The following is a 28,000-nucleotide window of genomic DNA, read 5'->3' as shown; positions in this document are numbered from 1 at the left end:
CGGGGCTCAGACTCACGAACCATGAGATCGTGACCTGAGCTGAAACCAAGAGTTGGGCACTTAACCGACTGAGCCACCCAGGTGCCCCCCAAATTTCTAACAGAAAGATATGTAATTGGCTGGGCTGGGGTCAGGTAGCCTCCCTCCTTTGATCAGCCCTGACCAGAGGCCATGTGATGTGATTATAAACATGGCTGCCTGGAGAGAGGGGGCCCAGCCAAACTCTACCCAAGTCAAGATGCTCCTGGGGCGCCTGGGTGGCTCAGTTGGTTGAGCGTCTGACTTCAGCTTGGGTCATGATCTCACAGTTCATGAGTTCAAGCCCCGCATCAGGCTCTGTGCCTGGAGCCTGCTTCGGATTCTGTGTCTCCTTCTCTCTCTGCCCCTCGACCACTCGTGCTCTCTCAAAAATAAACATTTAAAAAAAAAAAGTTGCTCTTACATAAGAGGATCAGAGAAGACCCACCGATACCCTGCTTCTAACTGCAGCGTCTGATCCAGATTTGGGATTCTACCCAGCAGTCTTGCTGTGCCCACACAGGGGACAGGGCACCCCACCCTGTGGGGGGGTCCTTTAGGGACAAGTACTGAATGTCAAGCTGAGGGCCCTCATTTCTATAGAAACACATGCCACTCATCACTGCGGTGACTCAGGCAGGGGACGAGGTGCCTCACCCACAGCGACCACGATTGCACTTCATGGTTGGGGGTTGGGTAGGGAAATTGCGGTGAGCAGGTGTGGGAGCTGAGGGTGCTCGGATTTGGGGACAGGAGGGATGGTGGTACCAGGATTTGGGGGCAAGGGAAACAGGGGCCAGGATTTGGGGACAAGAAGGATACTGGTACCAGAATTTGGGGGCAAGAGGAATGAGTGTTAGGATTTAAGGGCAGCAGGAAGGGGGGTTACCAGGATTGGGGAACAGGAAGGATTCAGTGCAAGGATTTGTAGGTGCTCATGTAGTCTGGGCTCCTACCTAGAAGCAGAAGTTAAGCAGAGATACCATTTTTTTCTCCAACATGAAGAATCCTTTCGCACCCTAAGTTCAACCTGGAGAGACTTCTTTTCTTCTTTTTTTGGGGGGGGCGGGGGGGAGAGACTTCTTTCTTAAGGTCTGCACGGACCAAAGCTTAACACAGAAGATTTATTCAGGGGGAAAAAGAACTCAAGGTGGTTGCCCTGCCCAAATTTAGCGAATCGTCTTCTCTGGTTTCACCTAGACAGACTCACAGGGACTATGGGAATCACCTTGCTGTCTTTATAATCCTTTATCCAGTTGCCAAAGGCTGAGCATGCCACGGACAGCACAGCATCACGGAAGGATCGAGGGCATGTGTGCCCAAGATCAGGAGCAGAGGCACTACCTCTCCCCAGGCGAACGGTGCATCTCTGAGCCTCAGTTGTCCCATCTGCGGGAAAGGGGATGAGACATGTCTTCACTCCGTGAAGACTGCCAGAGATGCACCGTTGGATCGCTGAGCCCGGGGTCCAGCTCCACGAATAATAGTTTGCTCGTGGTTTTACAAATGTATCTAAAATGGAGAGAGTCAGGCTTGCGGGGTGGTAGTAAATCGCATCCCAGCTCCTGTTGTTATTTTCAGGTTCCTAACCCACTCGCGGGGCCATCGTCATGTAGTAAGTGGGCAAGTTTCCTGACATGAGCCTGTATCACGCACAGCAGTTTAATGTCTGGAGGGCCAGGTTATTCTGCAAAGCTCATCTGGACTGTCCTTCCTCCCTGAGCTCTTCATCTGTCTCCAACTGTAAAGCCTCTGGCATTTGCAGTGAGCCCAGCCCTGCTCAGGCCGTATCTTGAGAACAAGGTGAGAGATGTGAAAGAAGTGTCATTCTTGGCAGGGAGGACTTAATCCTGCCAGGGAATCAGGGGCGTCCTTCTCAGGCTGCAGAGGCTATTTTGTCAGAAAGCATTTTGTGGCAACACGGTTCAGTCCTCTGGGGCGCTGCCCTGGTCCCTGGGTCAGCGGTATGGCCATGGCCAGCCGAAGGGCATTCCTGGGGGGCCCTGGACAGCTTCCGCCGCCTCCTGTCATCGTCACCTAGATGTGACCGTCACTGCCGATGGGCGCGAAGGTGCCAGGGTCTCCTGCACACGGAAAATCCACAGTTTAGGAATGTTCTCTGGTTGTTGGTCCTGGGACATCCCTAAAAGAATTTAGTTAAGCACTTTGAGAAAGGAAATGAGCTTTTCTTGCTGCTGAAGATGTCTTCCCAGCTCTTTTTTAAAAATCAGTGCAGTTGAACTTGGACGGTTTACGTTGGCTCACTCTTGTTTCCTGTTGCCACTTCTCCCAGATACCAGTTGGGCTAACGAACAAACAAAAATAAGCAATTTTCTGCAGGAAAAATATTTGGTTTCCTCTCCCTTCTCCTAGCTGGCTGTGGTGCACTTCGCCTTCAGAAGTCTTGCTCTGCCCTCTGCTTTCGCTCACGCTACAGTCCTGTCTGCTTTGCCCCAGGGCATCTTGAGATCAGATGGTTTATTCTTTGGGTCAGTTCTGCAGAATCTTTAATCCACTTCCAAAACAGTCTGTTTTGCTGCCCCCTCTCATTTGTCTATTGTCCTTATAGTACTTAGAGGATCATTCTAGTATGCGGTCTTAGAATTCTCTTTCAGGCTTATTAAGGAAGGGAGGACTGAGAGCTGTGGATGAAAAGCAGAGGAGGAGCTGGGAGAGCTCTGTGGTGGATTCCGGGCTGATTACAGTCATCTTGTTTCACTGAATCTCTGAGAAGTTCGTGTTCAGAGTTAACAGCGTTATTGAGGTGTCATTTACATACCTTAAGATTCACCCGTTTTAAGTAAAAACAGTTCAGTGCGTTCTAGGAAATTTACAGAAATGCACAACCAGCACCAAACTGCAGTTTTTTTTAACTTTTTAAAAAAATGTTTCGTTTATTTTTGAGAGAGAGAGAGAGCACGAGCAGGGGAGAGGCAGAGAGAGAGGGAGACACAGAATCGGAAGCAGGCTCCAGGCTCTGAGCTGTTAGCACAGAGCCCGACGCGGGGCTGGAACTCATAAACTGTGAGATCATGACCCGAGCTGAAGTCGGAACCAACTGACGACCCAAGCATCCCTGAATTAAGATATTTCTTTTTGGTTTTTAGTTCCCAAGAACATACTCACCGCGATCGATCCAGCCATTGCTAATCTGAAACCTTCTTTGAAGCAGAAAGACGGTGAATATGGTAATTTTTCTGGCTTACTACCAGCATTTTTCTTTAAGTGAAGGTAAACAGCCCCATGTGACTGCAGTCGGGTGACATTGGTTGGACAGGGGATGTCAGGAGGTCATTGGAGTTACCAGCTCTGGTGATGGCAGTGCTGTGGCGATCTGTTGCAAACGGTGGCCGGCGTTTTGTTTTGTTTTTCAAATTATAAGGGGGATAAAACCTCTTTCCCTTCCCTGCTTATTTCCCAAACAAAGTACCACCTGGCAAAAGAGATCTGCTCAGAAACAAATTTGGGGTCCCTGGATGATGGGCCTCCTGGAAAGAGGACCCATCGGGAATGCAGGTGGGCCAGACCGAGGCTGGGCCTGAGGACTTCCAGAAGCCCCCCCTCCTCCCTCCGGTTTTCACTGGGTTCTTGTAAATAGGAGGGTGGGGGTGAACATTTTAGTTTTCTTATCCCATCGAGAATGGAATTCAGCCCTTTGGGACTCCTGATAGGAACCACAAAGTTTCTGTAGAGCATCGAAGATGTTGCACGTTGTGTGTTGAAAGTTTTATATTACTCTTATTACATTTATGAGGTCTTCTGTCCCTAAATCGAAAAGTGAAGTATGCTTGACGCGGAAAACGGGAAAGCACCAAGGACTAGAACTCGCCCCTACTCTCAGAGCTTAGAGAGAACTAATGTTAACGTTCCGTGTTCGAGTTCCACCCCCTCGCCAGCTCTCCGCCGGGCTTTGCATCTCCCAGCCCCACTGCTGCTTCTGACACGGTTCCTACCCTGAGCCCATGAATATCCCGATCCCCCCCCCCCTCCCCCGGAGGCTTCTGCCCTGTCTGTCATCCCCAGGGGCCCCAGATGTCTCAGGCTGCCCATCGCGAGCTCACTGGGCTCTATCACAGAAGTGTAACCAGGCGTTTGCAATCAGACCTGCCCTGCATTTTGCTATCATTTCCAAAAAAGTGGCCCCGCACAATCTCCCTCCATAATCTCCCTCCCTTCTTCTCTGTGCAGCCAGCAGCTCTGTGGTTAGGTACGTATGCCGTGACTAAGCCTCCCAGAGGCATGATGAATGCCATTGCCTGTAGGACGGGAAAATCCGCTCGTTCCCTGCCGCAGTGGGGTGGGTGAGTGGCATCTAAAGTTGGAACCCACCCATTTTAGGGTTTCTAAATCCCTCTTGTGGCTTAATATTTTCAGAGACTATTTACTCAGTGCTCTTGCTGGCTTGTGGTCTTCTGTAATTCAGTCAGAGGCCCATTTATTGGATTTCTGTGACTTTTTATTTATTATGGCAGTCCTGGGTTGGGAACAGAAGGCATCCCGTGAACGGCCGTGATTAATCGCCCTTGCATTTCTTTTTTATGAAACAGGTATAAACTTTGACCCAAGCGAAACGAGGGTTCTGAGGAAAGACGGAGTTATTGTTAGCAACTCTCTGGCTGCCTTTGCCTACATCAGAGGTAGGTCATTGAATCGAAGCTTCCCAGAATGCTTTACCAAACCCTTACTGCCAGCTGCGATGTTTAATTACAACACTCGGCTAACGAAAAACGACTGGAAGTATGACTCAGCACGTGCTGTCTCCTAAGATCTGGAAACACAGGGGCCTAAATTCAGGGGCCACTCCAGCTGGGTTAACACCCACCAGAGAGCTACATGGGGAGGAGGCAAACAGATCAAGTCACACTGCTTAGGAGTTGGGTTCCATGAGTAGTTTCCTCTCAGAGAAGTAGGAACCCGAGGAGTACATTTCCCAGGTCTCAAATTTGGGAAGGGCACGGGGTTCTTAAATCCCACCCTTGGCTGGGAGGCAATGGGGCTAAAAGGTCCCCTTAGTGAACAGAACAGGCCACGCCCTGGGAAGGCTGAGTCTCTTCCTGACTCACCAGTGTTACCTGTCACGGTTGCCGAGGGTCCCCTTGATGATCTTCCCCTCAAGGATCCATCAGACTCAGCCCTCCCTACCCGGCGGAGCCAAAGCCGCTCGTCGGCATCAGTGAGGGGACGGTGCGTGCCTTGCCTTCGTTCGTCACCACCCTGTCCGCTCACCTTAGGGTAGACCGTATTTTGTCATGTGAGCTCCGCAGGTTTCGGCGATGTCTGCCTGACTCTGTTCAGGGAGGCCAAAGCCTCTGAGGCCTTCTGTACAATTCGTGTGACCGCAGAGCGTTGTGGCATTGCCGCTCAAGGCCGGCCGGGGCTGAGGCTCTTTGAGGGGAAGCCTTCCTCAGAGGAAAAGAAAAGTGTTAAGGAAACAGCTCCACACGGGAGGTGGAAAGGATGGTCTTGGGATCTTCTACTGTTCCATCGTCTTCCGGCGTCCATATTCCTCCTGAGTGTGTGCTGTGCGGTTGTTGGTTTCTTCTGAGAATCTTCTCTCTTCAGACGACCCTCCGACTTCCACTTCTTGCTGTTTCTGATAACATTTATGAGGCCTTTGCTCCCCTTCTGCATAAAAGTAGAGGATGTTTGATGTGGCAAACACGGGAGCCCACCAAGAACTAGAACTCGCCCCTACTCTCAAAGCTTGGAGAGAACTAGTGTTAACGTTCTGTGTTCTTCTGGTTCCCACCCCCCCCACCCCCCCACCCCCCACGGCCAGCTCTCCGCCAGGCTTTGCATCTCCCAGCCCTGCTGTTCTTTCTAACAGGGCTCCCATGAATATCCCGATCCCCCAGCAGGGGAGGCCCCAGAGCCCTGTGTCACCCTTGTCAAAGTTAAGCGCCACAAGGATTTTTGTCAGAAATATCCCCACGTTTTCAGAGTCCGTGGAGAGCCCCCTGGAGGAAAGGCGTCATGAAAAATCTCTCAGGGAATAACGAGTAACCAGGAGCAGCGATGACTCTGCTCACGGAGCTGTGGCCGTGCTGAGCCTTGTCAGTGCCTCTCGACAACTGTGTTGGTCGGCTTGGGCCACCGTGACAAGACACTGTAGGCTGGCGGCTTCCACGGCAGAAATTCACGTTCTGGAGGCTGGAAGTCCAAGATCAAGGCGCCCACAGAGTCCGTTTTGAGTGAGAGTTCCCTTCCTGGCTTGTAGATGGATGCCTTCTCACTGTGCTCTCACAGGAGATGGGGAGAGAGAAAGAGAGAGAGGAGGAGGAGGAAGGAGGAGAGAGAGAAGGAGGAAGGCAGAGAGAGAGAGAAAGAGAGAGAGAGAATGCTCTCTGGCATCTCTTCTTATAAGGACCCTGATCCTCTTGGATTTGGGGCCCACCCTTAATGACTTCATTTAACCTTAATTACCTCCTTATAGGTCCTGTCTCCAAATACAGCCGCATTGGGGATTAACCCTTCAACACACGAATTGGGGGGGGGGGCACAATTTAGTCCATAGCAAAGACCCCGAGAGAGAGGATTCTGATCCCCCATTCTGCACATAGGGAAGCTCAGGGTCGGAGGAGTTGAGCCATTTGCCTGAGGCCACAGCAGGGACATCACCAGGGCCACGATTCAGACTCAGCAGGTAGAAAACCTGTGCTCTGGTTTCCTCTGAGCAACAAGGGTGCCCTTCAGAAGTTTGAGGGGTGGATGTACCCGAATTACTCCCTCCCTCCGTGTCTGTCCTTTTACACACATGTGCCTCCCAGAAATCAAATGAGAGATTTTCTCATTAACACCCATTTCACTGCTACACATTGCCTGACTTGAGGACCAGTGTTTGCTATCTTAGTTGTTGTCACGGCCCAGGGACCAGGACAGGCTGGCGTGGGACAGATGCTCGGTAAGTGGTTAACCAATGAGCAGATGATGAATCTTCATCTGGCGTCATGAGCTGTCCTGCACCTTCTTGTCACCATGTATTTGCTATTTATAGGTAGTCCGTTTTGAAGAAATGTAAGGACTTCATGCCCAGTGACTTGGTTTTATTGAGGGTTGCTTGGGCGCCTCCGTCCCCGAAAGCCGTGGGGAGGAGGCCTGTCTGAGAGGGTGGGGGAAGCACCAGCCGGGTGCTCACGAGAGTGAGCCGGGTCAGCTTCTGGAAAAATCAGCTTCGCATGCTCCGGAGATTGGGTGGATCCCAAAGGACGTTTCCCCAGGTCAGGCTGCACGTGGTTTTGACACATGGGTGCAGTCACATACACACAGGGGACAAGTCAACTGGAAGCCAAAACTGAGAGGCATGTCCTGGGATACTGGGACACAGGGGTCGGCAGAACGGACGTGAGAATGTCCAGGGGTCCCCGATGAACAGTTTCTCTTTGGGCCATTTAAGTGACCTGTGAAGCTTTCCCCAACAGTGAGGCATCATTTTAGTACGTTTAGTACATTTAGTACGTTTGAACGTACCCTTAACTGTGCACACCTAATTCATTCTAGAACCAGATCATCAGTTTGAAGAAGCCTGTGGAAAAATTCTGAAATCAGAGGAATGGAGAGGTGTGTGTGTGTGTGTGTGTGTGTGTGTGTGGTTTTTGGAAAGCGGTTTATTTGCTGGCTCAGCCATCAGACCCCAGCAGATTGTACCCAAGGAGCCTTATTTGGACAGTCTTGCTCAGAACCTGACTCTCCTCCTCCACTTAGTTTTTGTTAATGTTTATTTTATTTTTGAGAGAGAGAAAGAGAGAGAGGGTGCGTGCGCGTGCATGTACGTCAGTGGGGGAGGGGCAGAGAGAGAGGGAGACAGAGGATCTGCATGACAGCAGAGAGCCTGATGTGGGGCTTGAACTCGTGACCTGTGAGATCGTGACCTGAGTCAAAGCCGGACATTTAACCAACTGAGCCACCCAGACGCACCACCCGCTCCACCTATGTAAGTTTCGTGACAGCAGCTTGGTGTGTTTCCCCCACATATACCCGCAGGCATGCCTCTCGTGTCCTAATATTTCTGTCACTTGCCTCTGCTTGGGCCTCCAGCCCTCTGGCAGAGCATGCTGTGGACGGTCCGGCCGCCCGGGGTCCCTGGGGTAACTAGGGTAGCTGGGGGTCACGGTCAGAAAGCAGAGCTTGTCCTGAGATGCGGAGGCATCGTGTTTTATATGAAAGGAATTCTAGGCTACCAGACGGCCCCGCATTGAAATAGAAGTATGATAACACATTCCAAAGTCAGAGTTACATGAGAGGGAGGACGATTGGGGATCAGCGCCACCTTGCCACTAAGGTGTGGCTTCCGATGTGTTCCCACGGTCTCTAATCTTCGGTTCTGTGACAAGGTTATTATCGCGTCCGTAAGTGCTGTCAGACCAAGAGCTCAGGAAGCTCTGTGCTTTCACCCATCAGTAGCAGGGCCCAGGAGGCGGGACCCTGGCCCCGGCTTCTCGGCGTCTTACTGGGACACAATAGGTTGGAACTGGAGCTCGTGTTGGCTCCAGACCAGAGATCTAAGCGTCAGGGGGCCTTAAAGGCCACAGGCCACCCTTGTGAGATTCCTGCAGGCTTACCGCAGCCGATGACATTAAAGTCCTTCACTTAAGCCTGTGACGAACTGAGGCTGAACTGAGAACAATAACACGATGTGAAGATTCTCTTTAACTGCAGGGAGACTAATGCCTTTATCTTTCTGGAACACATAATAGGAAAGGGGTCGTAAAAGCTGCGAGTGGTCCAGTTGAAAACTGATGATGTGCCCTCAGTGTAAAGCCCAGGGGGCAGTGGCTGTGGAGAGAGAGCCCCCCCCGGAGCTCGGGGTCCCAACCACGCGGTGGCTGTGGACAAAGGACGAGGCTGCCTCAGGAGGACTTGGGCCGGCCCACCTCCAGGTGCCCTCTAACTAACACCTGGTGATTCTGTGACCTCAAACCAGTCAGCGTAGATGATGAGGAAGCCTGGCTCCCATGAGGCTTTGCCGTGTTCACCAACTTCGATCACGGGATCTCAGCAGACTTGGTGTAGACACGGCCTAAAGAGCGACCACTGGGCAGGAGGCACGTAGGGCCTGATAAGTGAGAAGCTCTCCTTGCAGTTGACCATCACCTCCCAGAAGCAGAAGGAGAGAGGAAGAGAGGCAGCTACGTAATGGAGCCCCACCCATAGGACACCCCTCTTCTCACGGACTCAGCAGGTGTTTGCGTAATCCCTGCTCTGCCCTGGGCACTGGGGATTCGTGAAGAACAAGAGAGTTCGGCCCCTGCCTTCATGGAGCTTGTGTTCTCTGGGGTGAGACAGGATAAAACACCCTCAGTGATTTAGTGACATTCAAGATGCTATGGAACCTAATGACGGGGGGGGGGGCAGAAAGGTCTAGATGAAGGAGGAAGAAATAACATTCCGTGCAAAAGCACCAAGGTATGAAGCCATCTGCCCCTCGCCCCAGCCCCGTGGGGAATGGAAGGAGGCCAATGCGGCAGGAAAACAGAAACTGAGGCATGAATGAGTCCTTGGAGCTGAACTTGGGCGGCGGGGGGGGGGGTCGCTGGGGCCAAGGCCTAGCAAGGCCAAGGCTTCGCAGGCTACGGTCAGGATTTGATTTCCAACTTAGTGAGAAGAGGGAAACTGTTTACCGGTGCTAAGTAGGGCAGTGATGTGATCCCGTGTGCAATTTTAAAAAGCTTGCAGTGGCCACAGTGGGAAGGTGGGTGACAGGGCGAGAGAGGAGAGAGGAAGACGGAGAAGGGCGGTGGTGTTCCTGGTTTTCAGATAAATTCACTAGATCAAAAGACGCCTTAATGAAAGTGGAAGTCCCAGCCACTCACCGAGAGACAGTCACAACATACGCTGTCAAATGGTTATTACCAAGAATATATAGAAACTGCATACATGTATCAGCTCCCTCGTAGGTCCGTCCCCAAGAGGAACACTTGCACGTGGACATCAGGGACATTTACAGGACTGTTTGAGGCTACGGCGCCCACGTGGCAAGAGCCTGACGGAGACAGCGACCAGCAGGAGGGAGCGTGAATAAGCCACCGTGTAGTCAAGATGACAGAGTAGTAGGAGGCAGCGAAATATTCAGTTAAAAACTCCCAGGGTGGCTCAGTCGGTTAAGCGTTTGACTCTTGATTTCTGCTCAGGTCATGATCTCACGGTTCGTGAGTTTGAGCCCCACATCGGGCTCTGTGCTGATGGTGCGGAGCCTGCCTGGGATTCTCTCTCTCTCTCTCTCTGCTCCTCCCTTGCTCATGCTCTCTCTTTCTGTCTCTCTCAAATAAATAAACTTAAAAAAATAAAAGTAATGAAATGAATAAACATCAAGGAGGGCCGTGCCCTGACCAGCAAAGAGGATGTGTCCTAGCCTAATTTAATTCCTAATTTAATTCTGTCTACCTGGGCTCCTTAAAAAGGAAGGAGGGGAAGAAGGGAGGGAGGGGGGAGAAGAAGGTATGGTAACTAGCCCAGAGTTAACCTGCCTGCCTGGGGCAGAGCCAGATCTCAAACTCTGTCCAGGGAGGGTGAGGCCCAGGTTCGCCCACCACACCACTGCTGGGAATGACTGACCTCTCAGAGGAGAGGAGAGAAACCGGTGATCGTGGTTTCCTGGAAGCTCGACCATCACGGGACTCTTTCTCCCTGGAAGTGGCCCTGTCCTGACCTGTGGGTGGCTGGAAAAGGAACAGGCGGGACTCCGTTGCCCCACCCACAGTCCTTACAGGTGCCACAGAGGTGATGGCGGCAGGCGTGGCCGCCAGCGGGACTCACGGTTTATGCTGAGGGAAGGAGGAGATGGGTAGTGGCTGCATCCAAATCCCACATCGGGGTGCCCCGAGAATGGGGGGGTTGGAGGGGACATTGGCTGGGAGGTTTGGGGCGGGTGGGGTGGGGTGGGGGCAGCAGGGAGAGGAAAGGGACATTCAAAGGGACAGGAGGGGAGAGGAGTCAGGGGTGAGGAGTCGGCTCCCAGCAGAGGCTGCGATGTGCGGGAGGGAGAAAGAAACATCCGCCCTGTTGCCTTAGAGTCTCTGGTCTTTCCGTCATTCTGTGTGTTGTTGTTTAATGACTTTGTCCCAAATGGCAGCCCAATCCCCATTCTACCTCCGCTCCCAGAAATGAAAATAGCCTTTTCTTTTCTCGCAAAGGATGCATGGCTGTGTTTGACTAAATCTTCACAATGCCTTGACCCTCAGGAAAAATATATTACTATTAATAGCACTTAAGAACACACCCAGCTGTCCTTCCCTGAGCTGGATCGATTGGCGTTGACTTCCGTGTCATAAAGAGAGCGATCAGATTTTACTAGTAGGGGTGATGGCAACAAAGAACAACATATCTGGGTCCAGGAGCTGCATCCACGACTTGAGCTGCAAGTGAAGGAAGCCGAACGGAGAGGTTTCGAGTTTCCAGGGGATGCGTCCTGCTTAGTTAGATCTCTTCCTATCAGACCACAGTGGGCTAGATCCCTTGATGATATAGGAAACTTAACAACCCTGGAGTTTTGACACCAGCCTGGACCTCTGGGGAGGGACAGAGGCAGCAAAGACAATAGTCATTATTCATACTTCCGCGTGGTAAATGGGGGGCGGCGGCCGGGGGGGGGGGCTTTGCCTAGAGAAGGATCACTGAGATGCACTGAGCAAATGCCAGGGGTTCCAAGTGCCCACCCCACAAGGAGCTCACAGCCCGAGATCCCGAATCCAGGTCTGGCTAAGCCTACAGAGGCCAGTCGTCCACAGGCGGTGGCTTCCCTTTGCTGGCTCAGCTTGAGCCTTTGTTTCAGGGGTCAGCAAACTGTGGCCCTCGGGCCGGTTTTGTAAATCCAGTTTTAGTAGCCACCCCTGTAGGTCTGGGGCTGCCTTTGTGCACAAAGGCAGCACAGACTCACGGCCCACAAGGGCTGAGATCCTCACTATCTGCCCTTGAAGGAGAAAGTCTGCCAGCGCCTGATTTCTGTTTTGAGGGAGTTTGCTGCATCGTTATATCCCAAAGCGGGAGTGCTAGCACCTCAAGGGATACATAACTACAAAATGGGGACAATAATGGCCCTTTCCGCGCAGGGGTAAGGTAAGGATTCACCTTATGTCGGGACTTAGGCCAGAATACGTGGTGCAAATTAGCATTGTTTCTGTTATTCTTACACAATCATTTGGATGTGGGAAGAACTACTAGAAACTTCCGCGTGCATTTATTTTTTAATCTAAAAGACATCAAGCTTTGCGAGCATCTGCTGTATTCGTGGTACATTCATGTACGTATACTTTATATATAAATTAATTTTTCATAATTACCACTAATACTAGTGAACAGTTTATCGAGCGATTACTACGTGTCAGTGAATGTTCCGAGAGTGTTACAGAAATGCACTCTTTGGCAGGAAGGTGCTATTAGCCCCATCTTACATATGAGGAAACTGAGGCACAGAGGGGTTATGTAACCAGCCAACAGTCACGCAGCTAATAAGTGGCAGATCATAGTTTGCACTCGGGGGGGCTGGGGTCCAGCTTCTGAGTCGCTCTGCTATGTGTCCTCTCGTGTACCTATATGGATTGACCACGCAGGCTCAAAACCTTTTCTTGTTTTAAACCAACGGGAGTGTACGACCAGTTACGTGAGGCTGGTTTCAAAGATGCTGTTCAAGGGGCACCTGGGTGGCTCAGTCGCTTAAGCCTCTGACTTCGGCTCAGGTCGTGACCTCGTGGTTCGGGAGTTCGAGCCCCGCGTCGGGCTCTTTGATGACAGCTCGGAGCCTGGAGCCTGCTTCGGATTCTGTGCCTGCCTCTCTCTCTCTGCCCTTACCCCACTCGTGCTCTGTTTCTCCCCCTCTCCAACATAAATAAACATTTAAAAAAAATATTTAAAGAAAAAGATGCTGTTCAGCATTGGCGTCCTGCATGAGCTCTTGGTTTGGGCAGACGTCTGGTTCTGTGGATTGGTGAAGGCTGACAGTCCCGGCCAGCTCCTGACTTGTCCTTTCCCCCCCCCACAGCCCACCCAGAGAGAGCAGCCCTGCTGTTCGTGTCCAGTGTCTGCATCGGTCTTGCACTCACATTGTGTGCCCTGGTCATCAGGGTGTCCTGCACCAAGGACTTCAGGGAGCTGCAGCTGGTGAAGGAGCACCTCGTGCCAGGAAGTGACAAGGCTGAGGAAGACAGTGAGGATGAAGAGGGGGAGGAGGACTCTTCAGACTCTGATTTCCCAGGGGAACCGTCTGGGTTTTGTAGGACTGCGTATCCTGTCTACAGTTCCATAGAAGCCGCAGAGCTGGCCGAAAGGATTGAGCGCAGGGAGCAAATCATCCAGGAAATATGGATGAACAGTGGTTTGGACACCTCACTCCCGAGAAATATGAGCCAGTTCTACTGAAAAAGAGACACATCTTATGCGATCACACTTTCTGAAGAGGGAAGGATCCAAAATGCCCCTCTGGTTCTATTTCACTCGTACCTTCCATGAAGGAGTATTTGTTATGTCATCCAATACCGGTGAAGCGAGAAGCTGTTAAAGGGACCTTTCAAACTGTTTACAGCACATTCAAAATAAATTAGGAGGGAAGTCTTTGTTTTCTTTATTTATTTAAATTCTTAAAAAAAAAATTTTTTTTAATGTTTATTTATTTTTGAGACACAGAGAGAGAGCATGAGCAGGGGAGGGGCAGAGAGGGCGGGAGACACAGGATCCAAAGGAGGCTCCAGGCTCTGAGCTGTCAGCACAGAGCCCGAGGCGGGGCTCGAACTCACGAACCGTGAGATCATGACCTGAGCTGAAGTGGGACGCTCACCGACTGAGCCACCCAGGTGCCCCTTAAGTTCATTTTTATACATTAACATAGAATGCACATTTATTGCGTGCTTATAATTCCAGGCTCTGTTGTAGCTGCTTTTCATATGTTAAGTCATTAATTCCCCACAACAACCTCACGAGGTAGTGCTATCATCCCTTTTACAAATGAGTAAACAGGAGATTCCTTGTATCAAAAAAAAAAAAAATTTTACTGATATACAGGACAGCAAGCTTGAATCCATCCACTATGTGGTGGATTTTAATCACTAAAATTATTTGTTTAGAACAGAGATCAGCAACATTTTTCTTTTCTTTTCTTTAAATTTTAAATGTTTACTTATTTCTGAGAGTGCAAGCAGGGGAGGGGCAGAGAGAGAGGGAGACACAGAATCCGAAGCAGGTTCCAGGCTCCGAGCTGTCAGCCCAGAACCCGGCATGGGGCTCGAACCCATGGACCGCGAGATCGTGACCTGAGCGGAAGTCAGACACTCAACCGACTGAGCCACCCAGGTGCCCCTCAGCAAAATTTTTCTTAAAGGGCAAGATAACATTTTAGGCATGTGGGTCATGCCCTGACTGCTCAACTCTGCCATTGTAGCTCACAGATAGCTATACATAGCTAGTACATAATGAGTGAATGTAGCTGTGTCCCAATAAAACTTTATTTACAGACGCTGAAACTTTGAATTTGATTTCATTTTCACATGTCACATATTCTTTTTTTTTTTTTAATCACTTTAAAATGTAAAAACCTTTCTTAGCTCACAGGTGTACAAAAACAGGTAGCATTTACCTGATTTTGTAAATAATGTGTGGGCCACAAGACCTAAAATATTTACTCTCTTGCCCTTTATTTTGTTTTGATGTTTATTTATTTTTGAGAGACACGGGGAGAAAGAGAGAGAGAGAGAGAGAATGAACGGTGGAGGGACACAGAGAGAGAGGAAAACAACAGAATCCCAGGCAGGCTCCAGGCTCTGAGCTGTCACCACAGAGTCCCCACGCGGGGCTCAGAACCCATGGACCGCCAGATCATGACCTGAGCCAAAGTCTGACGCTTAACCGACGGAGACACCCAGGCGCCCCTGCTCTCTTGCCCTTTAGAGAAAAAGTTTGCCCACTCCTGATTCAGAATGTAAGACTGCACAGCTTCTAGTGGTCAAAGGGATCATCCAGATTACCCAACAGTCCTTTGGGCAAGGATCAAGGCGGGGAGTTACCTTTCAAATCATTGCAGGAGAGCAGAAGAAAAAAAAAAAAAAAGGTAAGGAAACCGATTCCCAATGGGAGAACTGGTGAGAGGTTCCTTTAGACAGCTCCCCCTGCTGGACAGGAGGCTTATAGCTATGGAGTAGAATAAGATTTTATTATTTATTTATTTATTTATTTATTTATTACTTATTTGAGAGAGAGTGTGTGTGTGTGTGTGTGTGTGTGTGAACGGGGGAGAGGAGCAGAAGGAGAGAGAGCAAGGATCCCAAGCAGGCTCCACACCCAGCATGGGACCCGAGGCAGGGTTCGATCCCACCTCCCCTAGGGTCATGACCGGAGCCAAAATCAAGAAGAGGATGCTCAACTGACTGAACCACCCAGGCGCCCCCCATTTTTTTTTCTTTTTTGTTCCAGTGGTACTTAGAGTACAAAAATGATGGTGTTATATCCGTCTCGTATGTCTGCTGTGGATGGACAAGCTTTCTGCCACCAACCCGGCAAGCAGGCATATGTAGCTGAGGAAGCGGAAGGCTGACAGGTTAAGTGTGGGGGCCCAATTCACATGGCAGCACGGGATGGAGGGGACTTAGTTGTGAGGTGATCGGGAATAACTAGCTGTTCCCTCAGGGACTCAAACAATGCTGGATACGGAGAAGGCATTTTTCTCTCAGTCCCCACCCCCCACCCCCACCCCCCACCCAGGACCTAAGAGTGAAGGGCCCATCCGAGGCATGCAGGAAAGGGTGGGTGTGGAGTCTCTCATCAACCGGCCCAGCATCCTGCCTTGAGAAGGGGTCTGCAGTCCTGTTTGTTTTTGTGTCATTCAATTTGTCTCAGTTCATTTGAGCTGCTACAACAAAAATGCCACAGACTGAGTGGCTTAGGAACGGTCGAAGTTTATTTCTCACAGCTTGGGAGGGTTGGAGTCCAAGATCAAGGTGCCATCTGGACAGTTCCTATAAATGGAATCACACCGTGGGTAGTCTTCTCGTGCCTGGCTTCTTTCGCTTAGTGTAACGTCTTCTGGTTCCACCCGTGTCGTAACACGTGTTAGGACTTCGTTCCTTTTTGTGGACGAATACTATCCCATTGCATGGGTAGAACACATTCTGCTCACTCATTCATCTGTTGGTGGACACCCGGGTTGTTTCCACCTTTGGCTACTGTGAGTTATGCTGCTGTAAACATTCGTGTGTGGTGTTTTAACAACAGTGCCGTCGCCCAAAATGGCGACTGCAGGTTTGTTGAGAAATTCTATGTTTTCCACTCAACAGAGGGAAGGGGGGGGGCGCTGAAAATGAGTCAGAGTGACATCTCCTCTTTCACCCCATCCTCCTGCCAATTTCAGAATGAACTTCCCTTACTCTGACCCCTGAGAAGGTGGGAGGGTAGGGATTGGTCGAGAGAGGTGTCTATATGGACAAGCTTGGTTGGGGTGGTTTGGGCAGAGGCTGAAATGCCTCAGGACCTCCAGGTAACTGAGTCCTCCGTAATGCAGCGTCCGGGGAGAGGTTGGCGGGGCTGGAGATGCCATGTTTTAAACCATGTCATGAGAGATAAATTTCTTCTGGGACATGGCAGACAGTGACATGAACACACGGCTCCATTGTCTAACTTTTTCCTGAGGATTCCGTTCTAATCAAAGAGAAGGCTTGTCCTTTCATTTCTGGGAGCCCAGCAAGGAGCACTTGGGTATTGTCCCGGCTCCTGGAGCCGCCTGTCCCCATTGTCTCCATATCTAGCTCCCAAGCGGCACATCCATGAGCATAAATACTGTCCCTCTCTTGTCTTCCTGGGGCTGAAGGGAACATGGCAGCTGGAGGTCTTCCCTTTACCAGTTGGAGAAAGAGTCTGGCCCACATGGACCTCCGTCGTAAAGCTTTTGTGGAGTGTCCCAACGGGTCTTCCCTTCTCTGAGCCGTCCCCAACCCCCAAGCCCCACGCACTTGCACACCCCTCCCAGGACCCCCGAGGAGGCCACACGGAGGACAGGCCCGCCACGGGCGAGGGCCCTTGTTTGGCCCCCGCGGACGTAGTGAGCTGTTTATTTGCATTTTCTGAGCCTCAAAGAAGAATGCCACGTTCTTCTCATGCCCAGAGCCCGAGGGGTCCTGCTGAGAATGTGTTTGCACGGGCACGAAGCCCAGGAGGGAGAGGACCGAACCAGATTCGGATGAAGGGCTGCCGCTGGAGCGCGGCGGCCGGAGGAAGCTCCCGGGTGGAAGGCTCCCGGGGGAGCTCGGGGCCCACGCGGCTGCTCCTCCGCTTTGTGCGTCTCTGGGCAACAGACACCCCTCTGTTTCCGAGCGGTGGGGTCCCGGAAGTCCTGCGAGAAGAAGCCAGCCCTCGGTGGGAGGTTTGCCCCGGTCAGCACCTCAGGCCCCTGCTGCAAACACCGCCTCGCCAGACGCGAGCTGCCCGCTGGAAAAGTCGCCCGTCTGCAGTCCCGGGGCTGGACGTTGGCAGGGGCCGCTGGGGCCTCGTAGACGCCGAGCGTCCGGGGCCGCCTCGGGGAGGAGCGGCACACCCCCGGGGACCCAGAAGCTTCCACAGATGTGGAGCGGGTGATGCCCGGATCCCCGGACCGGGGGAGGGGAGGGGGTGCCCCCCGACGGCCCCCGGCTGCCCTTTTCTGCAGAGAACCGGCTCCCATCCTCTTTGTCTTGGTCCTCCCAGACTGCTACCACAACGGGCCCCGGACTGGGCAGCTTGCAAACAACACGAACCTATTTCTCGAAGTTCTAGAGGCTGCGGCCCAGGCTCTGGGAGTCAGCACGGTCGGGGGAGGGCCCCCGTCCCGGTTCCCTGCCCGCACCTTCTCATGTGGTAGAAGGGACGGGGCAGGGCTCTATGCAGCCTCTTTCATAAGGGCGCTAGTCCCACTCACGGGAGCTCTGTCCTCATGGCCCGATCACCACCCAGAGGCCTCACCTCCTAATACCAGGGTATCTGAGGGTTAGGATTTCCGCACGTGAATCTTCGGGGGGGTACACGATCATTCTGAAAGGAGTCATTTTCTTACACGAATTCCTCCTGAGAGCGCTCCTTCAGGAAATCACTCATGCAAGGGTCCCCATCTCAGGAAACTGACCTGCCCCCCAGGGTGAGGGGCTGTGGACCTGGGGGGTCGTGTGCCGGTCCCTGTCGGCCCACACTGCTGGCACAACGTCGCTCGAAACCTCAGTGGAGGCCAGACCCAAAGGATCATCAGGTACCCCTCCCACCGTCGAGTGGTGCCAGGAAAGAGTCAGCCTCGTGTCTGGTAAGTCTTGGAAGGGAGCCCTCCTTTCACCCTGCTCCCTGCCCCCACCCCAGACGCTGAAACACGGAGGCCAGCCACAGTGAACGTGGCTCTGTCCCCGACTCAGGCTCCCTTCATTGCCCTCTTGCGTCCCAGCTTCTACTCTGACTCGGTCCCAGTTTGATCTCCGGTTGATCTCCCTGCATCTCCGTTTCCACATCTATAAAATGGGCATAATTACAATACGTCCTTCCTGGTGGTGTTGAGGGTCGTGGTGCTTCGCATCCAGTACGAACAACAGGGAAGGCAAGTTTTTATCATCGGTTATTCCTCCCCCCTGAGGGGCAGCATCCAGCATGGCCAAGGCCGTGTCCCTTCTACAGGAGATCTGACAGAATTCAAGGGCAAAGCAAGAACAAGCTGAGGGAGGGGACGAGGCAGCCCCGTTTCTGCCCTGCTGCCCGGAAGACTTCGTAGCGGACGGGCAACTGTCTGCAGGGCTCCGGGGAAAGTGTCAAGGTCGGACTTTCCTTGGATTCTTCAGCCGAGTCCATTGTGGAGTCTCCCCCGCAAGGACTTAAAAGGCTATGCCCAGTTCTGGGGGGGGGGTAGTTACGAACCCAGAACTGTGGTCTTTTTTTTTTTTTTTTAAGAAGCCCATTGTAAGCCTGACCAGAGCTGGCCAAAGTCCATCCCAAGACTGGACGGGAGCCCGGGAGATTAAATCCTAAACAAATACTCATTCCAAATGCTTTGTCAACTGGGAGCCATGCTGGCCTATAGTTGGAAATAAGGCAAGAAAGGGCCATGATAACACCAACCACATAAGGGAGAACTCAGGAAGCTGGCTAATAACCCGAGGTCACTACCTCCTTTTTAGGAATTTCAAATCCACGGGCACCCCCTCTGTGGGGCGCTGTGCGGGCTCCCCGGGGAATGAATGAGACGACGTCTAATCGCCGACGTGGACAACCCAAGGCTGTGCTGTCCGGTGCCACACGTGGTTATCTAAACCTAAATTTAAATCAGTTGACGCGATTTCAACGTCAGATTCCGGTCACACCGGTCACATGCCAAGGGTTCACCAGCCACGTGGCCGGTGGCTACTGTCCTAGTGTGGGCGGTTCTGCTGAGCGACGCTGGGCTAGCGGGTTAAATCAGACACGTAGGGGCACCTGCGTGGCTCCGTCGGTCGAGTGTCCGACTTCGGCTCGGGTCATGGTCTCACGGCTCATGAGGTACTGACCGCTCGGGGCCTGGAGCCTGCTTCGGATTCTGCGTCTCCCTCTCTCTCGGCTCCTCCCCTGCTCGTGGTCTGTCTCTCTCTCAAAATAAACACTAAATTAAAAAAATTTTAGACGCACAGGCGTGAGCCCAACTCACTGCAGTGAATGGAGCGGGTATCCCCCCCGGGGCCTCGCCAACCAGGGGTGTGATCAGGTGAAATCCCAGGCACAGAAATGTGGGACCCAGGTACCACGTACCCCACCTCGGCTCACCTTCAAGGGGATGCCCCCAAGTGTCCCTGCTCTCCAGTCCCGAGGCCTCTGTCGCCCTGGTGCGCCTCGGTGAGTGCAAGGGCCCACAGCCACAGCTGCAGCCCAACTTTCATGGGCTCTGACCCGCTGCAGAGCCATGGGAGCTCTATCCACCTGCCCTGCCCTGGCCACTTATCCTTCCTCCTGATCCAGAGACAGTCGACACCCCCGGGAACAGTCCAGAGAACCTCGGGCCAGGCCTTTCGCATCCCAGGAGCCTGTCTCCCGTCCCCAGGCCGCTCTGCTGGGTCACCACGACCGAGCCCCCTTCCCTCCCTCCTCCCCCTCTTCTCCTTCAGTATCTCACATGGCCCCTGAACCCGGGCGCAGAGCCGGCCCTTCCCTTTTATCCTTCGGATGTTCTGGTTTCACAAGGCAGGCTGTGAGAATGACAGTATATGGTCAAACCAGGTGGCCCGGAGCACAGAAAGAATGGGGGAGGCGCTCAGCCTGGTCCTCAAGGAATGAGCAGAACTGTATTTATTTATTTATTTATTTAATAAAATTTTATTTTAATTTTTAAAGTTTTGTTTTCAATGTTTGTTTATTTTTGAGAGAAAGCGAGCAGGGAAGGAGAGAGAGAGACAGAGAGAGAAGGAGACACAGAACGCGAAGCAGGCTCCAGGCTCCCAGCTGTCAGCACAGAGCCCGACGCAGGGCCCAAACCCACAAAGCTCGAGATCATGACCTGAGCTGAAGTCGATGCTCAACCGACTGAGCCACCCAGGCGCCCCTGACAGTATTTTTTTTTTTTTAATGTTTATTTTAGAGAGAGAGAGAGAGCAGGGCAGGGGCCCGCAGAGAGGGAGACAGAGGATCCGAAGCAGGCTTTGTGCTGACGGCAGCCAGCCCCACGTGGGACTCGAACTCATGAACGCTGAGATCATGACCCGAGCTGAAGTCAGACACTCAACCGACTGAGCCACCCAGGCGCCCCAGAATGAGCAGAATTTTAAAAGGTGAGTCAAGGTGTGGAAACCTGACGTGCAGAAACGAGTAGCAGTGATACACCAGGAGGTGGGAGTGGGAAGGGCATGTTTAGGGATGGGGAAGAGCCAGAGGCGGGGTGGGGTGCACCATGGGAAAACAGGACAATGGTGCAGGACACCAGGAGGCGGGTCAGTGCTCCGGGCCATGGGACTTGCCTGACACCTGGCAGAAGGATGGAATCACCCTCTCTGGGCAACATCCTTCCACCCCCCAGAGCAGGTAAGGGACTCACCTCTTCTACCCTCGGCCAGCAGGGCCTGGCCTCAAACCGTGGCCTTCCGACTCTTGGAATAGTAATCGCTCCCGATTTTACCGCTCACTATCCAATTACTTAGTATCTTGGAAAGTACCAGATTACAGCTTAATTCTGTTGGAGAAATTAAAATCATCACGCTTAGGAAGCTAGTCTAGTGACTGACTCACGTGGGTGCTTTAAGCTGTAATGGATCTCATCAAGGGCCCAACAAGTTATTCTGGCAAAGCCTGTCTTTGAAAGGTTCCCAGCCTTTGCTTGGAGATTTGCTCACAGCCTGATTGCATTTCAGACTGGGCCAACAGAAAATCCAACTGGGAATTTATCTTGAGGTGAAAATGCCGCCTTCCTGCTTTTAAGCAAACTCTCTGGGATATCGTGAGCTGAGCCCGCGGCACCGGGCAGAACAAAGAGAGGAAAGCTGGTCACTTCCGATTGGGGGGTACATATTCATTCCCCCTACTTTCTCCGTTCCAACTCATGACTCCATGGATCGAGTCCTTTCAAGAAAAGAAAAATAGACCTTGTCATTTCCTATTGTTTCAAAGACAGACTCCAGCCTGGGAAAGATTAAGGCAAGAGGAAAGGGCCTCGTGTCCAGATGACTAAACAGCAATCTGACCTGGAAAATGCTCGATTAGTTTCTGAGGAAGGGAGGGAGCTGCAATTAAAGGCATGTGTAAAATCGTGACATTACCTCACTAAGGGAGCAAAAGGAAAGCGCTCCCAATTGGCTAACAATGAACTGGAGGGGAATGTGTTACTAATCTGTGAAGAATGTGCAGACCCAGTGAGCTGCCTCCCAGCTCTGAGCTCCCGAACTTCCTTCCTTAGAACCTGACCTCTGGCTGGAAAGCCTCCGGACCCTGGGAGAGCGAGGCATGTGCTGTCAGTGGAGGGGGGGCGTCTCAGGAACAGGCCAGGCTTGTCTCCACGGAGGCTCCGGTGACATCCGTCTTGCCTACACCCCTCCGTTCGCGCACGAGGAAAACTTCTGTTCTTATCAAAGATGTCTTGGGAAGAATTCCAGCTGTTCTGGAAAAATAATAATAATAATAATAATAATAGAGACGCTTTGTATCGTGTTTTCAAGTGAAGTCGATAGATCTCCATGTACTGACCTGAAAAATTCTGGAAGTCCTGTTATTAAGGGAGAAGTGCAAATCGTAAAATAATACGTCGTCGTGATTCCATTCAGGTGAAAGAAAAAGACTCAAAATAAAACTTTTTCTGTGGGTGCAGACATGTGGCTGCATGGCGTGGGGTGACGTGGGGGGAGGGCACAGCCCCTGGCCCACCTTTCTCTTCAGACCCCGCCTCTGTCCTTCTCTGTGAGGGGCCTCACATACTTACAGTGGACGACACAGTTCATGTATCTGTGCTCCATCCCGACGATCTCCCCAAACAGCCACCACCTCCTCGACGTGGCATGGGACCAGGGATGCACGCACCAGCCTCAAGGACAGACCTTGTGAGATAGCCGTGCCGGCCTTGGAAGCGGTGTTGTGTCCAGGAAAGGTGGTTCATCGTCTTCCTTTTACACCATCAAACCAACTTGTAATAATCCTAAATTGTCTCACACTTGGCTTATTCTTTCCCCAAAGAGGGGGAGTAAATCGAACCAGAAGGAAAATCCAGGGCAGAGGTCGGTTGTATCACCGCCGAAGCTCCTCAAAGTCTGCCAGTCGGGAAGCAGAACCTGGAGTTCAAATTCCACCACCACCACTCAGCAGCTATGGACCTTGGGCAATTTATTGACCTCACCGGCCCTCAGTTTCCCCATCTGTAAAGTGGAGACACATACGCGTGCCTCTTAGGGTGATCGGGAAGTAGCTGTCAGTGGGGAGCTGGTGAAATTCAGCAGAAGTCAGGGAAGGAAAGTGGGTCTTCAAAGAAGCAAAGGCCATGGTCAAAGACAAAAGGGATAGAAGGTGAATGGGAAGTTTTTAAACGGGGAGTTCTTGCCAACAGTAAGATGACGAAGCATTTACAGTGTTTCTCACATAGTGAGTCCTGAGGAGCCTAGCAAGGAGAGAGACGGAAAAGACCAAGAATACGGCTGCTTGCTCGGAAGGGAGTTGTCCGTGGATGATCTGGAACCATTTCCAGATAGTGTCATGGAAACCATACATGGTCCCACCATCCGGCCACAACGGTTAATGAAGATATCACGTGACTTGGCTTTGGGCGAGAAGTATCTTCATTATCTCATATTGGTAAGAAAGGCGATCAAAGAGTTACAGATGTCTTCAATGAATAAAAAAAAGAAAATTGCAAATAAATAGATCATTCCTAACCCTGTTTGACAAACCAACACCTTCAAGACATGGGGGTCGGCGGACAAGAGGGGAAAGTAATAGGAAGGGTCTCGGTGGTAAAGAAGTGGTGTGCCCCTGACTGGTGTGGATAAATCATCCCCCTGCACCCCACCTCTGTATCCCCTCCATGACCACCTCTCACCTCTCGGCCTTGGTATCGAAGGGCGCTTCGCGTCAGTTTATGCCAACAAGAGGTTTCGTCATGACCAACCTTGGATCAGGAAGCACCCGCCTTCCCAGATTCCACGACCACCTCCCCGCTCCACAGCAGGTGTTGTTTGTTCCCTCTGCTCTCCCAGACCCAGGACATGGGTGGCCTCTTTCTTTCCTTCTTCCTTTGAGGCTGTGTCCGTCCAGCCTTCTGTCAATTCATCCTACAAATCTCCAGGGAGTGGCACTTTGTGCGGGGCACTGTGGAAAGCCCTGGGCATTGGTTAAGGGAGCCTGGCCCACCACCCGCTCTGACCCTCAACCTTTCCGCAGGAGGGAATGTCCGGCTCGTACAGAGGTCAGAGTCCTGAGGTTCTGGTCCGGGGGGTGGATTTCCTCCCGAAGAAGGTGGCCGTCGTGTCACGGAGTCCCCACTCTTGCTGCAGGTGCCCCTGGGGACAGCCCGCCCTTCTACAAGCCCAGCACGACAGCACTAATTACTCCCGATCCTGGCAGGACGGGGACGGGGCCGGCAGTACAGTGGGATTAGAGCTGGAGATTCGCCCGCAGCCAGGGGAGGCGGCCTGGGGAGTGGAGGTGGGACCCCGGCTCTGCCAGCAGCCCAGCAAGCCGAGTGGCCCAGGGTCTTTTCACACTGGGGCCTCGGGATGTCATCCGGGGAGGTGGTCCTCTCACTCGCAGCGCTTGGCTTTTGTTTCGCGTCAGGTCAATTTAGGAAGGGTTGCAGGTTGGCCGTCTGCCCCTGGTGCATTCGAGGGCAGCCTGGCACTTCCACTCAGTGGCCAGCCCTGAGTTGGGCTCTGTTGCGGGTTCAAGCCAGGAGTGGCTGAGACCTCAAAGCCATGCCCTTCTTCCAGAAGAGAGCTGGCCCAGGGTCAGCTGGTCCCAGACCCCGTTGGCCTATCTGGGGGCTCGCTCCCCATAAGCTGTCCTGCAGAGACACACTCAGAAGGGAAGGAGTGGCCTCGGGTCCCCCACGGGCTGCGAAGGTCATAGCAGAGCCAGGGGATAGGACTGTGGAAGGCTGTCATGGGCCAGGCGGGCCAGCCCTGGGCAGTGGACCAGATGCCAGCCCGGGAATGGAGACAGGCAGGGTCCTTGTGTCCCCCAAATACTCCTGTGCACAGCCACTCGGAAGTGGCTCCCCAGTTTGCCCCTCCCCATCCGCGGCACCCTCCACCCATACCCCACCACAGCTTCTCCCCAGTCCGGTGTGCAGGCCCCGAGGCCACCCACTGTGGGTCACCTTGCAGGCACAACCCCTCGAGGGTGACAGAGAAGAGGGGAAGGAGATAAAGGCTTGGGGGAGGGTCTGGGGTCTCCGGAGGTGTGAGGCTGAGCCATCAGTATCTCTTTGGCTTCCCACCCCCTGCCTTTCCCAGGCCAAGGACCCCCAGAGCCCAGGGACCAGGCCTGGCCCTCGGCAGAGGCCATCTGTAGCCCCTGCTCAAGGCTCAACGATGCCGGCTCAAGGGGTCTAGCAGGACACATTCCATCACTCCACGAGTCACTGAATCCGAATCAGGGTTCAGGGCCCAGGAATTCACATTCTTTAAAAAAAAAAAATTTTTTTTTAATGTTTATTTACTTTTGAGAGAGAAAGAGAGAAAGCGTGAGCAGGGGTGGGACAGAGAGAGGGAGACAGAATCCGAAACAGGCTCCAGGCTCCGAGCCATCAGCACAGAGCCCGACACGGGGCTCGAACTCATGAACGGTGAGATCACCACCTGAGCTAAAGTTGGACGCTTAACCGACTGAGCCACCCAGGCACCCCGAGGAATCTGCATTCTTTATAAGAGCTTCCTCTGGCAGGTGGCTGAGGGCCTGGGGCTCGCTCGGCCTGGGCTTCCTGGCCCCCATCAACTACCTGCTCATCTCTCAGAACCCAACTCCCACATCTGGTTTGGGTTTGCTCTGTACGGGATCCCTTGGTTTTGCCCCAACCCATTGTTCTCTGTTCTCCTCCAGGCTCCTCTCCCTGCCGTGTACCCAGGCCATCATCAGCCGTCTCCCCTGCCCTCTGACTTCCTGTTGGGCTCAGGGAATGGGGGCCCCCAACAGGAGATGGGGGAGGGGAAGGAGAGGGAGGTCAGGTGTTAATTCTCCCCACCAGGTCACCTTGACTGACCATGGCCCCCAACCACAGGTCCCTGCCCCTGTCAAGGCAGCCGCCTCTGAGCCTCACTTTCCTTCTGGGCCCGTCAGTCATGTTCATCTGTCAGGCCCGGTACCGGCTCCCATTGGTGAAGCCCAGGCAGCGCGCTGTGCCCCGAGGTCCCCTCTCTGCTATTCACTCCTTTGTAAATAAGCCCTTCTGAAGTGTCCCAAAGCGACTATGCCATCAGCTTCCTGTGGGGGCCCCACTGTCACAGTGCCTGGGGACTCATCCCTGCCCGGTGCCCACTTTGCACTACTAGGGTTTTGCTGGGATCCTCCTTCAAGGCCAGGAGGGGGGTTACCCTCAGGGGGAGTGAACAGCTCCTTAAATTCTGCACCCTGGGTCTTACCCTGGCCTTAGCCTTGTTTTCCCTCCCTGTCCTGCCTGCCCGGGGCCCTCCCCCCAGTTCCTGCAGACTGACAGGCTCATCTATGTGATGCCCGGATCTCTCGAGGCCCCGTCCCGAGCATCCGTGTCTCCAGCCATCTGTGGCTGCGTGTTGGTGCCACCAGCTTAATGGGATGTGTTCCTTTCCTGAACTTCTTATCCTGGGGTTTATGAACTCTTAGGAGACCAGTGATGCTCTTCTAGAAGTCCACAAACCACTGAAACTCCAAGCAAAAGTTAGTGGATATGAGAGTGTGCATCTTTCTGACTTTCTCATCAGCTTGAAATAAGGACCGAAGGAGAGCATAGAAATGGCATCTTTTGGCACAGACAACGGCCGTGACACGTGCTAAGCGCTCCACAGCCATGAGATGTTGTGATCGCAGCAGGTTGGGAGAAGTTAATGTGTGTCTTTCCGTGTCCACGGTGTTTGTGGAACGCCTCTTAGAGCGAGCCCTGAGGCTGGTCCGGCACATAAGTGAGCACTGGGCGCTGGCTGTAGCTGTTGGGACAAGGCTGAACTCTAGCTCCTGGGAGGCCACACGGAACAGGCCATCCCTAGAAGGTGCGAGTGTGCTCAGAGAATGCTTACTGGAAGAGAGAGTGTGCCTGGGTGGGGGTGGGAGAAAAGGCCACCCGGAACCTCAGAACGTGACCTCATTTGGAAATGGGGGCCTTGCGGATACAATCAGTTGAGGTGCGGTCGTACTGGATGAGGGTGGGCTCTAAATCCAGGGATTGGCGTCCGTATAAGAAGAGGAGAAGGCACACAGAAGCACTCAGAGGGACAAAGGCCACATGAAGACAGAGGCAGACATTGAACGCTGCAGTTACAAGCCAGGAAACAGCCAAGAGGCAAGGAAGGATCCACCCCGTCAGACTTCGGAGGGAGCATGGCCCTGCCAGCACCTGATTTCGGACTTCTGGCCCCTAGGACAGTGGCAGAATGAATTTATGCTGTGTTAAGCCATCCAGGTTGTGTTCATTTGTTATAGCAGCGCAGGAGGCTGATACAGATCGATCGCACAGCAGCTCCCGGGAACCGAAGTAGCCGAGGCATCGACCAGTCCCAAGAGTCCCGGCAGGAAGCAGGCAGCACGTGCCGCGTGGGATCATTCCAGGCAGTTTACTCACCACGGGTGAACCCTGTTCTGTGTCAGCCACCACGCTGGGCTGGTGGTGGGGGTGTGGCGGGGGGGACGGTGGTGCTGGTAAATATGAACTACCAGTAATCGGGGGAGAAAAAGTCCTGGTTTATAGTATTCGTGGGGGCGCCTGGGTGGCTCCGTCGGGTAAGCGTCCGACTTCGGCTCAGGTCATGATTTCGCGGTTTGTGAGTTCGAGCCCCGTGTCGGGGTCGGTGCTGAGAGCTCGGAGCCTGGAGCCTGCTTCGGATTCTGTGTCTCCCTCTCTCTCTGCCCCTCCCCTGCTCACGCTCTTGTCTCTCTCTCAAAAATAAACATAGTATTTGTCGATTTCTGTGGTGTGAATACTCCTTCTATGGCCAGCGCAAGCGGCCAGCGTGATATCAGTGCCTCGGAGCTGGGAAGAGACACCCCATAACACCCCGTTATGGTGCCCCGCCTCCCAGGCTCAGCAGGTGTAAATGACTTCATGGGTAATAGTAACAGGAAGTGAAATAATCAGGAAGTGATAAGTTTTGAGAAGTCACTACCTTTGTGTCTAAGATAATCTATCTAATAGTTAGCTCCTATGATTTGATGTTTCGCAGCGGCCGTGTTTAACAACCGGTTTACAAAATCCCTGAATGTTTAAGCTGGCACGGAGCTGTCTGGAGGGAGTCCGGCAGCGGAGGAGACAGGCTCCGTGAACGCAGCCACCACCTCGTGGGGCTTGTCACGTGGTGATCTGGCTCCAGTGGACTCTTGGGAAGATTTCCCGGGAGGACCTCCACCTCCGATGGCTGCGGAGCCGCCCGGAGGAAGT

At 52.9% G+C, this 28,000-nt stretch overlaps 1 protein-coding gene and 1 non-coding gene across 5 annotated transcripts in view; one reads left to right on the top strand and one right to left on the bottom strand.

Annotated features, from left to right (window-relative positions):
- Positions 1 to 13,557, top strand: part of EVA1C (eva-1 homolog C) — a 75,978-nt gene extending 62,421 nt beyond the window's left edge. For 3 of the 4 annotated variants that reach the window (XM_042998953.1, XM_007090480.2, XM_042998955.1), the window contains exons 6-8: positions 3,126 to 3,206; positions 4,566 to 4,655; positions 12,992 to 13,557. In XM_042998953.1, the coding sequence (XP_042854887.1) occupies positions 3,126 to 3,206; positions 4,566 to 4,655; positions 12,992 to 13,368 (548 nt within the window). In that variant the 3' untranslated portion in view covers positions 13,369 to 13,557. The remainder of the gene's footprint in view (positions 1 to 3,125; positions 3,207 to 4,565; positions 4,656 to 12,991) is intronic. The other variant, XM_042998954.1, reaches the window with a different exon arrangement.
- Positions 13,558 to 14,212: 655 nt separating this feature from the next.
- On the bottom strand, positions 14,213 to 14,297 carry TRNAG-UCC. The gene has a single exon. It is a non-coding gene; the product is annotated as a tRNA-Gly (tRNA).
- Positions 14,298 to 28,000: the final 13,703 nt, after the last annotated feature.

Source organism: Panthera tigris, chromosome C2 (assembly GCF_018350195.1).
Source record: "Panthera tigris isolate Pti1 chromosome C2, P.tigris_Pti1_mat1.1, whole genome shotgun sequence".
Classification (NCBI taxonomy): domain Eukaryota; kingdom Metazoa; phylum Chordata; class Mammalia; order Carnivora; family Felidae; genus Panthera; species Panthera tigris.
This window is presented reverse-complemented; position numbering and strand designations above follow the sequence as displayed.